The sequence below is a fragment of the Malania oleifera genome, chromosome 11 (genome assembly GCF_029873635.1).
Source record: "Malania oleifera isolate guangnan ecotype guangnan chromosome 11, ASM2987363v1, whole genome shotgun sequence".
NCBI classification, from domain to species: domain Eukaryota; kingdom Viridiplantae; phylum Streptophyta; class Magnoliopsida; order Santalales; family Ximeniaceae; genus Malania; species Malania oleifera.
The window spans coordinates 55,380,457-55,393,794 of record NC_080427.1 but is presented as its reverse complement, the minus strand read 5'-3'; the positions used below and the strand labels follow the sequence as shown (position 1 = coordinate 55,393,794).

Here is a 13,338-nt window from a genome sequence, read left to right as displayed (position 1 = left end):
AAATTGCAATGGTCATAGTTCGTGGCCAACGCACTTTGACTTCACACTGAATGTCAAGTAGGAAACCTTTAATAAAAGTAGTGACGAGTTGACATTCATTCCAATCTTTAAATCTGTTCAATAGCACTGAAATTGGCAAGCTCTCCATCAATATTCTCAAATCCGATGGGTCCAAATATGACAAGTAATTCAAAAACAAATTCTCCCCCTGAAGGCATTCCATAACTAGCTTCAAACCAGACACACCATTTAATAGCATCACCATCCTGACTGATAGAAGCAATCTCAACTTTAGATGTTTCCTAAGTGCAGTGAAAGCAAAAGTATTTTTCAGCCTAGAAACCCAACCAGCAAGGTCATCACTGTCTATTGATGGCCATTTTTGACCGAGTGTTCTTTCAATTTGATTTTTCTAAGAAATTTGGAATACCTTGTGCTGGTGTGCTTGCAAGCGATCGCGAGGTCCCTTTTAGTGGGGCAATTTTAACCTTTAATTCCTATATTGAGTTAGGGGTGTCAATTTTGTGAAATTAAAGGTTATCCTTAATCTATTCTAAGTATGAAATACTTAGAATTGTTTGGTTCCAAACACCCTAGAGGACAAGATGGCAATTTCATTTCAATTGCCTCCAGGGGTACTCACACTAGCACACCCATTTTTATAAATATGGAGACTAGGAAAGGGTTTAGACAAAGAAGGAAGGGGGAAGTACATGTTCACTAGAGAGAGAGAGAGAGAGAGAATACGTATTTAGAAGGGAGGACGAGAGTAAGGATCATACATTCAAGACGAGAAGGGAGGAATCTCTAGAGGATTCATAGTTAGGTATGCCAATCCCGTTGTCTATTTCTTTGATGAATCCTGCTAAGCCAGCATTTTGGTCTTTAAAGTATGTCTTTAATGCATTCATTGTGGTAAAAACTTAATCTGTATATGTTCAAGGCGATCTTGTAGGGTTACTTACAAGTTACAATTACATATGCATGCATGTCTGCTTTCAAAGTGTACTATGTAAGATTAGGTTTTTGATGTATTTTGATTTTTTACCTTGTTTCATATCTATAGTGCATTTTTGAAGGTTTAGTACTCTAAAATATCATTAACAAATGAAAATAGAGAGAAAAATTAAAAGAGATAGAAAGATAGAGAACAAAGAAGAGGAGAGGGCCTTCTGGCCATAGTTGCAGGCTAACTTTCAAGCTACTGGAGTAGCCCAAGCGATCAGAATATGGTGGTGAGGCAGCCATGAAGTCACAGCCATGTGTGATTCTTTTGGTTTCTTTGTGTATGTTCCTTTTTTAATTTTTTTCTTCTCCATCTACTCGGAAGGTGGCCGCCAGAGTTAATCTAGTGGCACGGTCATCTAGCAAGGGGAACGTCCCCAGAGGGTACAGCTGCGGCAGTAGCAGCTGCAGTGGCGATCGCAAGGAGAGGTGATGATCCGGTGCTCAGGGTGACAGCGGTTGCAATACAGTGAGGCAGAAGAAAGGTTTTTCCAGCAAGCCAGAGCCCACCTGCATTTTGCAAAGAAGAAGCCCCGTGTTTTTAATTTTGAAATGGACTGAGCAACAAGTCTTATTATTCTTTTTTTCTTCTCTCTCTTTTAGTTTAAAATGGGAAAAAATGCAATAAAAATCATAAAAGAATCATAAAAATTCATAAAAATATAAAAAAATAAAAAAAAATGTTAAAATTTTATTTTAAGAAAGTGTTTTTTATCATCTTTGAGTTTTTTTATTATTTTAATTTTAATATCTTTATTATCATCATTGATTATTATTTTCGTGGTAGTTATCATCATTATTATCATTATCATTATTGTTATTATTGCTTTTTACTAATTGGCTTAGAATTTTTCTGTGTTATTATTGATGTAATTCATTTGTGTATTTTCTTTAATTTGGTAGAAAATTATCAAAATCTAAAAAAATACAAATAAATGTATAAAAACCCCCAAAATTTTGGAAAAATCTAGAAAAAATTCAAAAAAAAAATAGAAAAATCAAAAAAATATTAGATTCAAGAGAAAATTAAAGCCCATCTATAGCATGATTACATTGTTTGCCTATATTTTCTTTTGCATGTTTTATTGGACTTTCTTAGGTAGTTTAGACATTAAAAAAATCCTTTTCCTCTTTTCATGTTAAAAGTCTAGGTGTTTTCATGTTGACCTTCATTGTTTCATCTTGGCTTATGATGGAACGATTGAGAGAATTCGACCTTATGGTGCTTCCTCTCATCTCTCCTTAAGCATGAGGAGGGTACTCTTCCTTAAGGTTGTTTATTCAAAGGAAATAGGTATCCTCATCATCGTGAGTGAGGCATGGAGGGCAAACATGGAATTCCCCTTTGTCTCCAAAATTACATTTTCAGAAGAAAAAAACAAAAACCAAAAAAAAAAACAAAAAAGCAAAAAAAAAAAAATAAGGGATTTCAAAATTTTTCCTCATAACCAATAACGATATCCTAAATGATTTTTTTTAAAAAAAATTTCTTTACAATTTCAATTCAAAGTCTCTCCTATTTCAATAGATAGCTAATTTGCATGCAAACCAAATCTTTTCCCTCAAACTCTTCCAAAATATCTCTTTCAAAAACCATCCCTTTTGAGACATGGTTGTTCAAGTTCTTGCTCGATTTATTTGATTCGAAATCTCCTCAAATCCTTCTTTTCAAATCATTGCCCCTTTCAATTGATTTTGAATTTACAAGCAAATCAAATCCCACTTCATATTTTCAAGGCAAGATTTTGTTCACATAATCACATAATTTCAAATTTGATTTCTAATCTTTCAAAAACTCATTCCAAACAAATCATATGTTCTTACCTTTCAATCTCTAAAATTTGAGAACTTAGGATTAATTTAGGCCACCTGTTTTCCAAAAGAGTAAATAAGGTTTACCCAACCCCATCTTTTGAGATCTTTGACGATGATATCTCATCAGAGGATTGAAAGGGGGTTTTCTTCTATTTTCTTATCCTTGCTGTTTAAGGCACACATATGCAGAAAAAAGCAATGAGCGTTCTTAGAATAGGTGTCGATAAGGATGCTAGTTTACTAATTTTCCTTAGATAATTAGTCAACTACCTTTCCTGCACATAATTGCACTCCCGAAACCAATTGTTTGATTCATAGATCTTTTAGGGTTCTTTATTTGTTTTCCCTTCTTAAAAAAATAAGGTGGCAACTTTGCCTTCCAATCTTCGTTTTTTTCTTAGTAATGTATCGTTTTTTCTTTAGGTTTTCTTGTTTGGGGATATGATCACGCTCTCCTTTATAACCTCCTTCGTGTACATCTCGTTGCTCTCTATACAATTAGCTAACACAAAGGCATCTTCTCACTTTTTATGGGAATTAGGAAGATGCACCAAATATTTCTAAGTTTAATCTTTAGTCTAGCTTCCATCTGTGACTACTAAATTTTTTGAGGCCGTTGTGTATAAGTGAAGATCAAAAATTTCAAGATCTTGCTTTTGTCAATGGGTTAATGGTACCCAGAAGAGCAACGGCTCTAATACCAAACGATTAGACCCTAGGGTTTTATCGTAGGGATATTAGGGAGATTGAAAGGATAGAAAACCAAAAAAAAAAATTAAAAAGGGTTGATCACTTCGAGGGGATCTGCCTCCAAATTAGCTAAAGGCTTTGAATTATATTTTTGCTTGAATGAAGAAACCCCATAGGGTTACATATACATAGGGTAAGGAATCCTACACCTAGTAGGAGTGTAAAATCATTAAATATAAATCCCAATCCAAGTCCTAAATGGACTCAAATAACTACGCCTAAAATAACGAGGAAGGAAAACATAACAAAGAATCCTAATTGATTTGGGAGCCCTAACACTATGTTATCCATTTGCATAGGGTTTGGGGAATACACCACTTGGAGTTCTCGGTGGAGTGGGGGTACGCCCAAAGTTGGTGGAGCATCTCTTTAGTATTACTTTTGTTGGATTCGAGAAGGTTAAAGACGTTAAGAGGTTGTGGAAATGCACTCTTTGAGCCGTTTTCTAGGGAATTTGGTGGGAAAGGAATGCTAGAGTATTCTATGAAAAGAGAATGTCATTAGATCTTCTTCTTCTTTGGACATGGTGTGGCATTAGGCTTCCCTTTTGGGCTTCTACAGCAGGTTGCTTTAATTGCAGCCGTTGTTTTGAGGATCTTAACCAAGACTAGGTGGCATTATTAGGGATTTAGGATGATGCTTTTTTTTCTTTTTTCTTTCTTTATGATCAAGGATTCCTTGTTCTCCTTTTTCGAATCTTTTTTCTCCTTTATACCTTCAATTAAATTTCTTTTTTTTTTTTTTTCTAAATGGACAAGAATAATCTTAAGAAGAGAAAAGGAATGGTACAATAAAGAAGAAGAAAATAGAAAAAAAAAGGAGAACAGGATATCCTCCCATCACAAAAGGAAAGCAGCTAAAGAAAAGGAAAATAGAAACAAGACAACTCTAACAGAAGTAATGCCAACCAATCCAACTGCAAATCTTCCAAGAAAACATGACAAAAGAATCCATTTGCCATGCACTAAAGGGACGCAATGCAAGGAAGACCACTCTGCACCAAAGCATATGCCAGAAGGGACAACATTTTTAAAGATTCTAGCATTTCATCCCAACTAAATGCACCAAGTAATAGCCACAATAGTACGATGCCACAATAATTTCCTCTCTTTTCTCCTACCAAAACCTCCAAACATGAATAATGCGAAAACACTCAAAAGAAGCTCGGAACCCCCAATTTTTAAGTTCCATTTAGTCCGAACAGATGTTGTCTGGACACCAATCCCAAAAGACCGTCTGGTTTCAAGAAGGCCCTCTTGGGCAATTGGTTGTAAAGATTCATGAATGCGGGGGAACTATTTCTTCACTCTCATCCATTTTCATGTTGGAATGGGAACAAAACCATTTTTAGGCATGACAGCTGGTGCGGCTCATCTCCTCTGAGCTCCCAATTCCCTGCAATCTTCAACCTTGCCTTTAACAAAGATGCCTTGTGCATACATATGTGGACCATTCTGTCAACTTGGCAGCCTGGAAAATCCCTTTTGTTCCAAATGCTTTTGATTAGGAGATTGATTCTTTTGCTGATTTCTATGCATGCCTTTACAGAAATCCCACCAATAGGATAATTCTGGACATGCTTTTATGGACACTCGATAAAAATGTTTACTTCAAAGTCAGAACCTTCTACAAGCACTGGGACGGGCGCTCTGAGACCAGAATTGATTTCCCTAAGAAAGACATTTGGAAAACTCTTGGACCAACCAAAGTTGCTTTTTTTGCTTGAAAGGCAACTTGGGGCTTACACTTAATAATCTTCAGAGAAAGGCTTTCACCTTGGTCAACAGATGTTTTCTCTGCAAAGTGATCCTAAAACTGTTGACCAACTTCTGCTCCACTGCCCCTGGACCAGAATTTTGTGGAATCTGGACACTGCTATTTTGATACAGCATTAAGTCATTACTACATTAGTGAGAGAGGGAATTTAGGCTTGGAAGGGAAATTCTGTGACTAGAGAAAGGGAAAAAGACGTGTCCATGATCCCTCAGGATTACATGGAGAGAAAGAAACGACAGAGCTCATGAAGTAATTTATACTTTTCCCACAATCCTCAAGCTAGATGGCCCTCTACTCCTTCCTGGTCTCGTGGACAGAACATGCCTGACACTCATTTAATTTTCAATCTCTTAAATATTCTCTCACACTGTTATTACTCAAGGCTAGATGGCCCTCTACTCTTTCTTTCTGTTTTAGTGGACAGTACATGCCCAACACTCGTTCAATTTTCAATCTCTTAAATATTCTGTCAGACTATCACACTGTTGAGCATTCACTTTTCTTTTTTTTTTCCCTCTCTTCTCCTGCTTGCAAATGTGTGGCACCCTGATGCAGGGGCAGCATCAAGGTTCTATAGTCATGGAGAAATTAGAAGAGAAAAAAGAAGCAAAAGGGAGGAGAGAGGAGATACCAAGGGGGAATTCATGTTCAACTCCAATTCAAATTAACAACTAACTACAACATGGATTTCACACACTATTTATAAAGAAAGCCTCAATTAGATTACAATTTTTCCTAAAGGCTTAATCTATTAGGTTGCGGGCCAACAATGTATATCAAGCTCTAACACTCCCCTGCACGTGTAGCCTGACAACACATGGAGAGACAAACACACGATAAATAATACCCATGATAGGGAACACAACAATATTTTGTTTAAATGCACACAATAAATGTAGGCAACAAGACTAGAACCTAGGACCTCCTGGTAACCAGCTGCCTTGTTAGATTACCACTTTACTTAAAAGCTTAAGCTATTAGGATGAGGGCCAACAATGTATATCAAGCTCTAACAGCCTCTTTACTTGAAATTGTGTATAAACCCCTAAAACTACAATACTTACAAATATACCCCTACTTTCCACAAATATTACAGACCACCTCCAAATACACATAATCTTAAACTAATTAATGCTAAACATATATAATAAACTACTAAGTTAACCCCAATGCTTGAATGAGGCAAGAAATAACGTTCCATTGGCAGCACCATAAACTTGACTTGAGAATTTGCATCAATGAACTCATCAAGGATGACAACTCTATAATAGGAATGTTTGAAGGACTTTGGATTTCTTCAAACACTTCCATTTCCTTGCTTGTAGTGTCTTCAATTTGAGTAACTTTGACATGATCACTAACCTCAAATTCTTTGTCCTAGTTGGTTGGTAGAGCAAGCTTCAAAATGATTTGCTTCCCATTTTTAGTGGAAGACATATCTGTTCCCACGTCCTTGAGTTGCACATAAATCATCCAACAAAGGAGAACCGAGTAGTACATGGCCAATCTTCATAGGTAGGATATCACACCAAACATTAGCCAAATATTCACCCATCTGGATGGGAACCAAACATCTTTCATGAACATGTACAATAGAGTTATCAACCCAAGACATCTCATAAGGCTCCGGGTGAGGTTCTAGATGAAGTTGCATTTGAGTGACTCCATTTATGGAAACCACATTCATCGGACATCGTCCATCAATAATGACTATGCAAACCTATTCTCGCATTTGAGAAAGGTGTTGAAGAGCTTAAAATTGTGCCCAAGGTATGATAAATGACATTCGCTTATCCTACAATTTGTTACCATGTTCTTGAATTTATGCATATATATATATATATATATGTGTGTGTGTGTGTGTGTGTGTGTGTGTGTGTGTGTGTGTATGCTACAGCTTTATACCACCAACAACCTTTTAACACAATTTCCCACAAGCCTTACTCCCGATTTCTCAAAAACTATCTTCAATTCACCTTGATATTGGTTGTCCTAATGAAATGAAACGAATTCACAAAGAAAACTCACAAATTACAGCAGCAACACCTGAATTTTGATGCTGGCAGCGACAATTTCTAGGGTTTTGTGCCAAATTTATCGTGCTTGATTGCAATATTGTCAGTGATCAAAATACCATGCTGCATATCAAAATATTGTGGAGAAAACACCAATTTCTCGCAGCTGGGAACCAATTCACGCGATCCTGGCAGCAGGAGGGGAGTCTGGCAGAATCCCACTCGCAGTCGCCAGTGCGTGAGTTGCTGCCGGTGAATTTCCGGCAATGATATATCAAGGAGTGTCAGATCGAAGGGTGTTGAGTCAAATGGTGGGGCTGGTGTGTCAAAAAAACTCTGGCAAGGGTGGATTTTGAAGGGGCCAGCAGCTGGAGACTTTCAGGTGGCGCGTGGGGCTTCAAGGCTGCTCAGTTGGTGATGAACTTTTAAGGGGAAGGGTTTCAAGGGTTTCTGCTTTTGGTGGTGTGGGTGGTGTTGCAGAATGTAGGCTGGAAATCAGGGTTTCGAAAAATGAGAATTTCTAAAAAAGTTCAGAAACTGCAGAACTGCTCTTCGTTTTTTAGGGGAAGGATTTCAAGGGGGTGTGGGTAGAAGAAGAAGAAGAAGAAGAAGAAGAACATTGAAAGGAAAAGATTGGGGAATTGAAATGGAAGAAAGAGATCGTGGTTGGGCTCTGGTACCAAATGATGCAGGTGTAGCATCAAGGTTTTGCGGCCATGGGAGAATTTAGAGGAAATAGAAGAGAGGAAGGAAAGGGAAGGGAGGAGAGAGGAGATACCAAGGGGGAATTCACATTCAACTTTAATTCACATGGCTTTCACACACTATTTATAAGAAAGCCTCTTTACATGAAATTATTCATATAAACCCCTAAAACTACATTACATTACAAATATACCCCTACTTTACACAAATATTACAAACAACCCCCAATGTACATAATCCTGTACTAATTAATACTAAACACACATAATAAACTACTAAGTTAACCCAGCAATTATCAATCCAATTCTTCTTAAGTATTCTCCGACTTGGATCTTCCCAAGGTCTTCCTTCTTGTCCCACATCACACCCCCTTGGTGCCCTTTTAATGAAAATTCTTTTTTTTTCTTCCCCACTTAGAGAGAGAGAGAGAGAGAGAGAGGAAACAATGTAAAAACAAGTCAGAGCAACTTTCCCTATTCCTAAAATAGAGGACACAAACATCAGCCTCGTCAAGTCTTCGCTTCTAAAGTAAATCATTAGTATCATTTTTCTCAAGGACAGCAGTCCAAGAAAAGACCTTGATCTTTGAAGAAACTTTAGCTTTCCAGATTAGAGAATAAAGGGCAAACAGGCTAATATTAGGGTCGTGGACCAAATGAGAAAAGAAAGATTCCCTCAAGTAATCCCCACAAGGCAACAAACAATTTTATCAACACCCAACTGGACACAAAAAGAATTAAGCACAATAGTTAAAGAAGCAGGCTCATTAGTTTCCCTCTCATTGAGATTCTTCCCAAAATGAAAGTCCCAGGAATGACCATCCTCCTGTAAAATAAGGAAGGCAACAACAGAATACTCGTGAAGATTAGATAAACAAAAAATAAAAAATAAAAATAAAAAAAACGAGGGTAGCCAATAATCAAAGGCACCTCCCTCATCCAATTATCTTCCTAAGAAAAAAAAACCCATTCCTCATCCCCACAACACAATCAATCCAGGTCCCTAACCAAATTAACAAAATCAAGATGACACAGCCACGTGTTCACCCACACCTAACAGAGGAAGGGCCCTGCTTCATAAACCATCCTCATCCTCCCATGATTTGTAGACAAAAACATACCAATTAGCCAAGAACAAGTTCAACTAGCATTATTCAATCTCATATCTCCAAAAAATCCCTAATAAAACCATGAAAAAGCCTCGAACCATGAGTAATCCAAGATCCACACTTGTTATGAGAAAGCCTAATGAAATTAAAATCAAGCCCCAATACTAGAAAAGGATAACAAACCCCAACGTGAGCAAACAACTCCAATAATTAACTCCTAAGACAAGGACTACATGTATAAGAGGACTATACATAAAATTAATTCTAAAATTTTTAACACAATGCACTATAAATATTATAAAAAAAGATGAAAACAAAAGATCTATCAATAAATAAAAAGATAAACACTCAAACACATACCTTATCTTGACCACCAACGTCCCACACAGTAAAGCTAATGTTTTTATATTCCACTGTCTCCACATTGAACCCTGTAAACAGCAGCTCCTTGCATGATTAAAATGATCCATATTTGTAGACTATTAGACAAGTCGATAAAATGTTAGAATGGCAACAACATTAGAACACAGAGAGAGAGAGAGAAAACAGGGGGGAATCATGCCTTAAATTTTCAATAATCTAACCAGAACTTTCAAGGTTTTTTTAAATGGGCTCTCTTCTACTAACAATCTCGTCTTTAGTCACAATTCAACTTATTTAAAGACCCTTGTAATCATCCCCCCATAAAAAATACTTAATATACTAAAAAAATTTCAATAAAGAAAACATTTCAAATTCTTTTTGATAACAAAACGAATCTATTAATGAAAAGAATATTTACAATGAATGGAGGATAAGAAATCCTCTTGGTAGAACAGAAAACTAACAGACAAAAAAACACAATTACACTATTAAAGTTGTCTTCCAATTGCTTTGGACATCAGACAGTGATAGACCCTCAAAAAATCGAAAAGAATGTGCCCAAAAAAGGCATAAAAAATAACTTTCTCCCAAGTGAAGAGGCGGGATCTTCTTATCTCTGAAAATTCTAGCATTCCTTTCAATCCATTGCACACAGCACTATAAAAACTGCAGAGACCCAAAAATTCCTTCCTGTTTTATTCTTCCTAAAACCCCAAAACTTTACCTTCAAAAAGCCAAAAATAGATTCTAGAGCCACCCCGTCCTCTCCAAATAAAAAAATAAAAAAGAAAACAGATTGTTCCACATGTGTCTTGCCACTTTACAATAAAGAAATAAATTGCTAGAATTCCCATTTGACCCACTGCACAGCACACAAATATCTGGACTAATTGCTTTGTAGGGCCTCCTGATCTGTAACACATCATTCATATTGATCTTATTGAGTATGAGTCCAAATTAAAGCCCGAACTTTAAATGAAACCTTTGCTTCCAAACAACTTTGTTTAAAAGGAAAGGTTCTAAAGGGAATTAGATATTTAGGTTCTAAAGGGAACTCCATAACCATTTCTCAATTAAAGATATGTTTTTAGAAACCACATTACCAAGTCCTAGACCCCCTTCATACTTTACGCCTCCTAACAGCTTCCCAACTAACCAGGTGATCCCTCTTATTCTCCCCGGTACCAAACCACAAAAATCTCTCTTAATTTTTTCCAACTTCCGAGCCACCCTAGAAGATAATTTGAAAAGGGATAGAAAAATAAATGGGAATGCTAATAAGCATGACTCTACCCCCTAACGAAAGACAAGCCTTCTTCCAACCCTCCAATTAATTGCCCACTCTCACAATTACAGGATCCCAAGAAGCATCAAATAGAGGATTACCCCCTAGAGGAAGATAAAGATATGATAACAGCCAAAAAAGGGATTCACAACCTGCTAAAGATCTAAAATTCTCTAAATCACTACTACATAGATTGATTCGCACTAAACCACTCTAAGACAAATTGATTTTTAAGTCTGAAATTTTCTCAAAAATTCTAAGAAACACAATAATCTTACGAAATTTCACAACATCATTCACAAGGAAAAAAATGATATCATCCACGAACTAAAGATGAGACACCTCGACATCCTCACTGCCTATAGAAAGACTGCTAATAACCCCTAGATCTTTAGCATGGGACACCTACTTACACAAGACATCCGCAGAAAACATTTTAAATTCTAGATAAAGATCAAAAAGAAGTCTACAACTACAACCACGTAAAAAATAATGTAGCCAAACAACTACCAAACCAAAGAAATGACCCAAAAAAAGGATGAAGGGGGGGAGACTGTTAACTTATATATATCAAACAGATCACATTCATAAAATTATCAAAATGGCTTATATTGGTTGATGGGTCTGATTGTTTCATGAGATAGGCTTGGCAAAGCACTCTTAACTATCATGCATGGGATAGGGCATACACAGGAGAGGCTTCTTAGCTTCCACACATGAGCTAGATCTAGCTAGTGGCAAATAAACAAAGAAATTTGGATTTAACCAAATTGGATTATGACACTTGGGCTCAAACTCAAAATGACGCTCTCACACAGGGATTTGAAGATTTGCGCATGATGGGCTCAAGTTGTGACAAAAAACAAAAGGATCTTGGAACTAGCACAGAAATCACTGCTTCTAATTTAGACCTTCTTTGACCACCAAAGTTTTGGGAGTCTATGGAGTAGACTAAAACCAATAACGGGCGTTTTCCTCAAGGTTGGAACCAAGACTTGGTGTCCAATGGTTAACTTAGGAAATAATTTTATGCAAATGGGCTTGCTTGTCATGTCAATAACAAATTTTTCGCGATTGGCTACTCTATAACTATAGGAATAAGGTAACCAAATCACTGAGGCTGTACAACAACAACAAAACCAAGCCTTAGTCCCACTAAGTGGGGTCGGCTAAATGAATCCTTTTCCGCCAATTTATATGATCATGGACCATTTCTTTTGATAGATTCAAAGACATTAAATCCTTACTTACTATCTCCTCCCAAGTTATTTTAGGTCTACCCCTACCCCTTCTACTGCTCCTCACAGTAACTAAGTCACTCTTCCTCACAGGTGCACTATAAGGCCTACGTTGCAAGTGTCCATACCATCTGAGTCGTCCTTCCCTTATCTTATCTTCTATAGGAGCTACACCTACCTTACCACAAATATGTTCATTCCTTACTTTATCTTTTAATGTTATACCACTCATCCATCTAAGCATCCTCATCTCGGCAACTTTTACTTTTTGGATATTATGTTTCTTCGTCGCCCAACATTCTGATCCATATAACATAGCTGGTCTTATAGATGTCCTATAAAACTTCCCTTTCAATTTTAAGGGTATTCTACGATCACATAGAACACTTGAAGAACTTCTCCATTTTACCCAACCTGCTTTAACTCTATGCATTACATCATCTTCAATTTCTCCTTCAGCTTGCATAATAGATCCAAGGTATCGAAATCTACAAGTACTATTTATTTCTTCATCATCAAGTTTAACTTTGTCTCCAATATTCCTCCTATCATTACTAAAATTACATTTCATATATTCTGTTTCATTTCTACTTATCTTAAAGCCTCTAGATTCCAAAGCTTCTCTCCATAATTCTAACTCAGCCTCTACTCCATCCCTAGTTTCGTCAATTAATACAATATCATCTGCAAACAACATACACCATGGAACCTCCTTTTGAATACTCTTAGTCAATTGGTCCATCACTAAAGCAAAAAGATAAGGACTCAAAGCAGATCCTTGATGTACACCTATGGTAATTGGAAATTCTCTAGTTTCTCCATCTATAGTCTTTACACTAGTCATTACTTCATCGTACATATCCTTAATGACATCAGTATACCTACAACATACACCCTTTTTTTCTAAAACCCACCATAAAACTTCCCTAGGTATCCTATCGTATGCTTTCTCAAGGTCAATAAATATCATATGCAAGTCCCTCTTCTTTTCCCTAAACTTTTCCATTAATCTTCTTAAAAGATAAATAGCTTCTGTGGTAGATCTCCCAGGCATAAAACCAAATTGATTTTCTGAGATCTTCGTTTCTAACCTTAATCTTTGTTCAACTACTCTTTCCCATAGTTTCATCGTATGACTCATAAGTTTAATTCCACGATAGTTATTACAATTCTGAATATCTCCTTTATTTTTGTATATAGGTTTTAAAGTGCTTTTCCTCCATTCATCTGGCATTTTCTTAGTTTTTACAATTGTATTAAATAAATTAGTTAACCATA

At 36.5% G+C, this 13,338-nt stretch overlaps 1 protein-coding gene across 2 annotated transcripts in view; it reads right to left on the bottom strand.

Moving 5' to 3' along the window:
- The window catches only part of LOC131168477 (ADP-ribosylation factor 1), a 62,912-nt gene that overhangs the window by 38,053 nt on the left and 11,521 nt on the right, over window positions 1-13,338 (bottom strand). For both annotated transcript variants that reach the window (XM_058127934.1, XM_058127933.1), the window contains exon 3: window positions 9,535-9,605. In XM_058127934.1, the coding sequence (XP_057983917.1) occupies window positions 9,535-9,605 (71 nt within the window). The remainder of the gene's footprint in view (window positions 1-9,534; window positions 9,606-13,338) is intronic.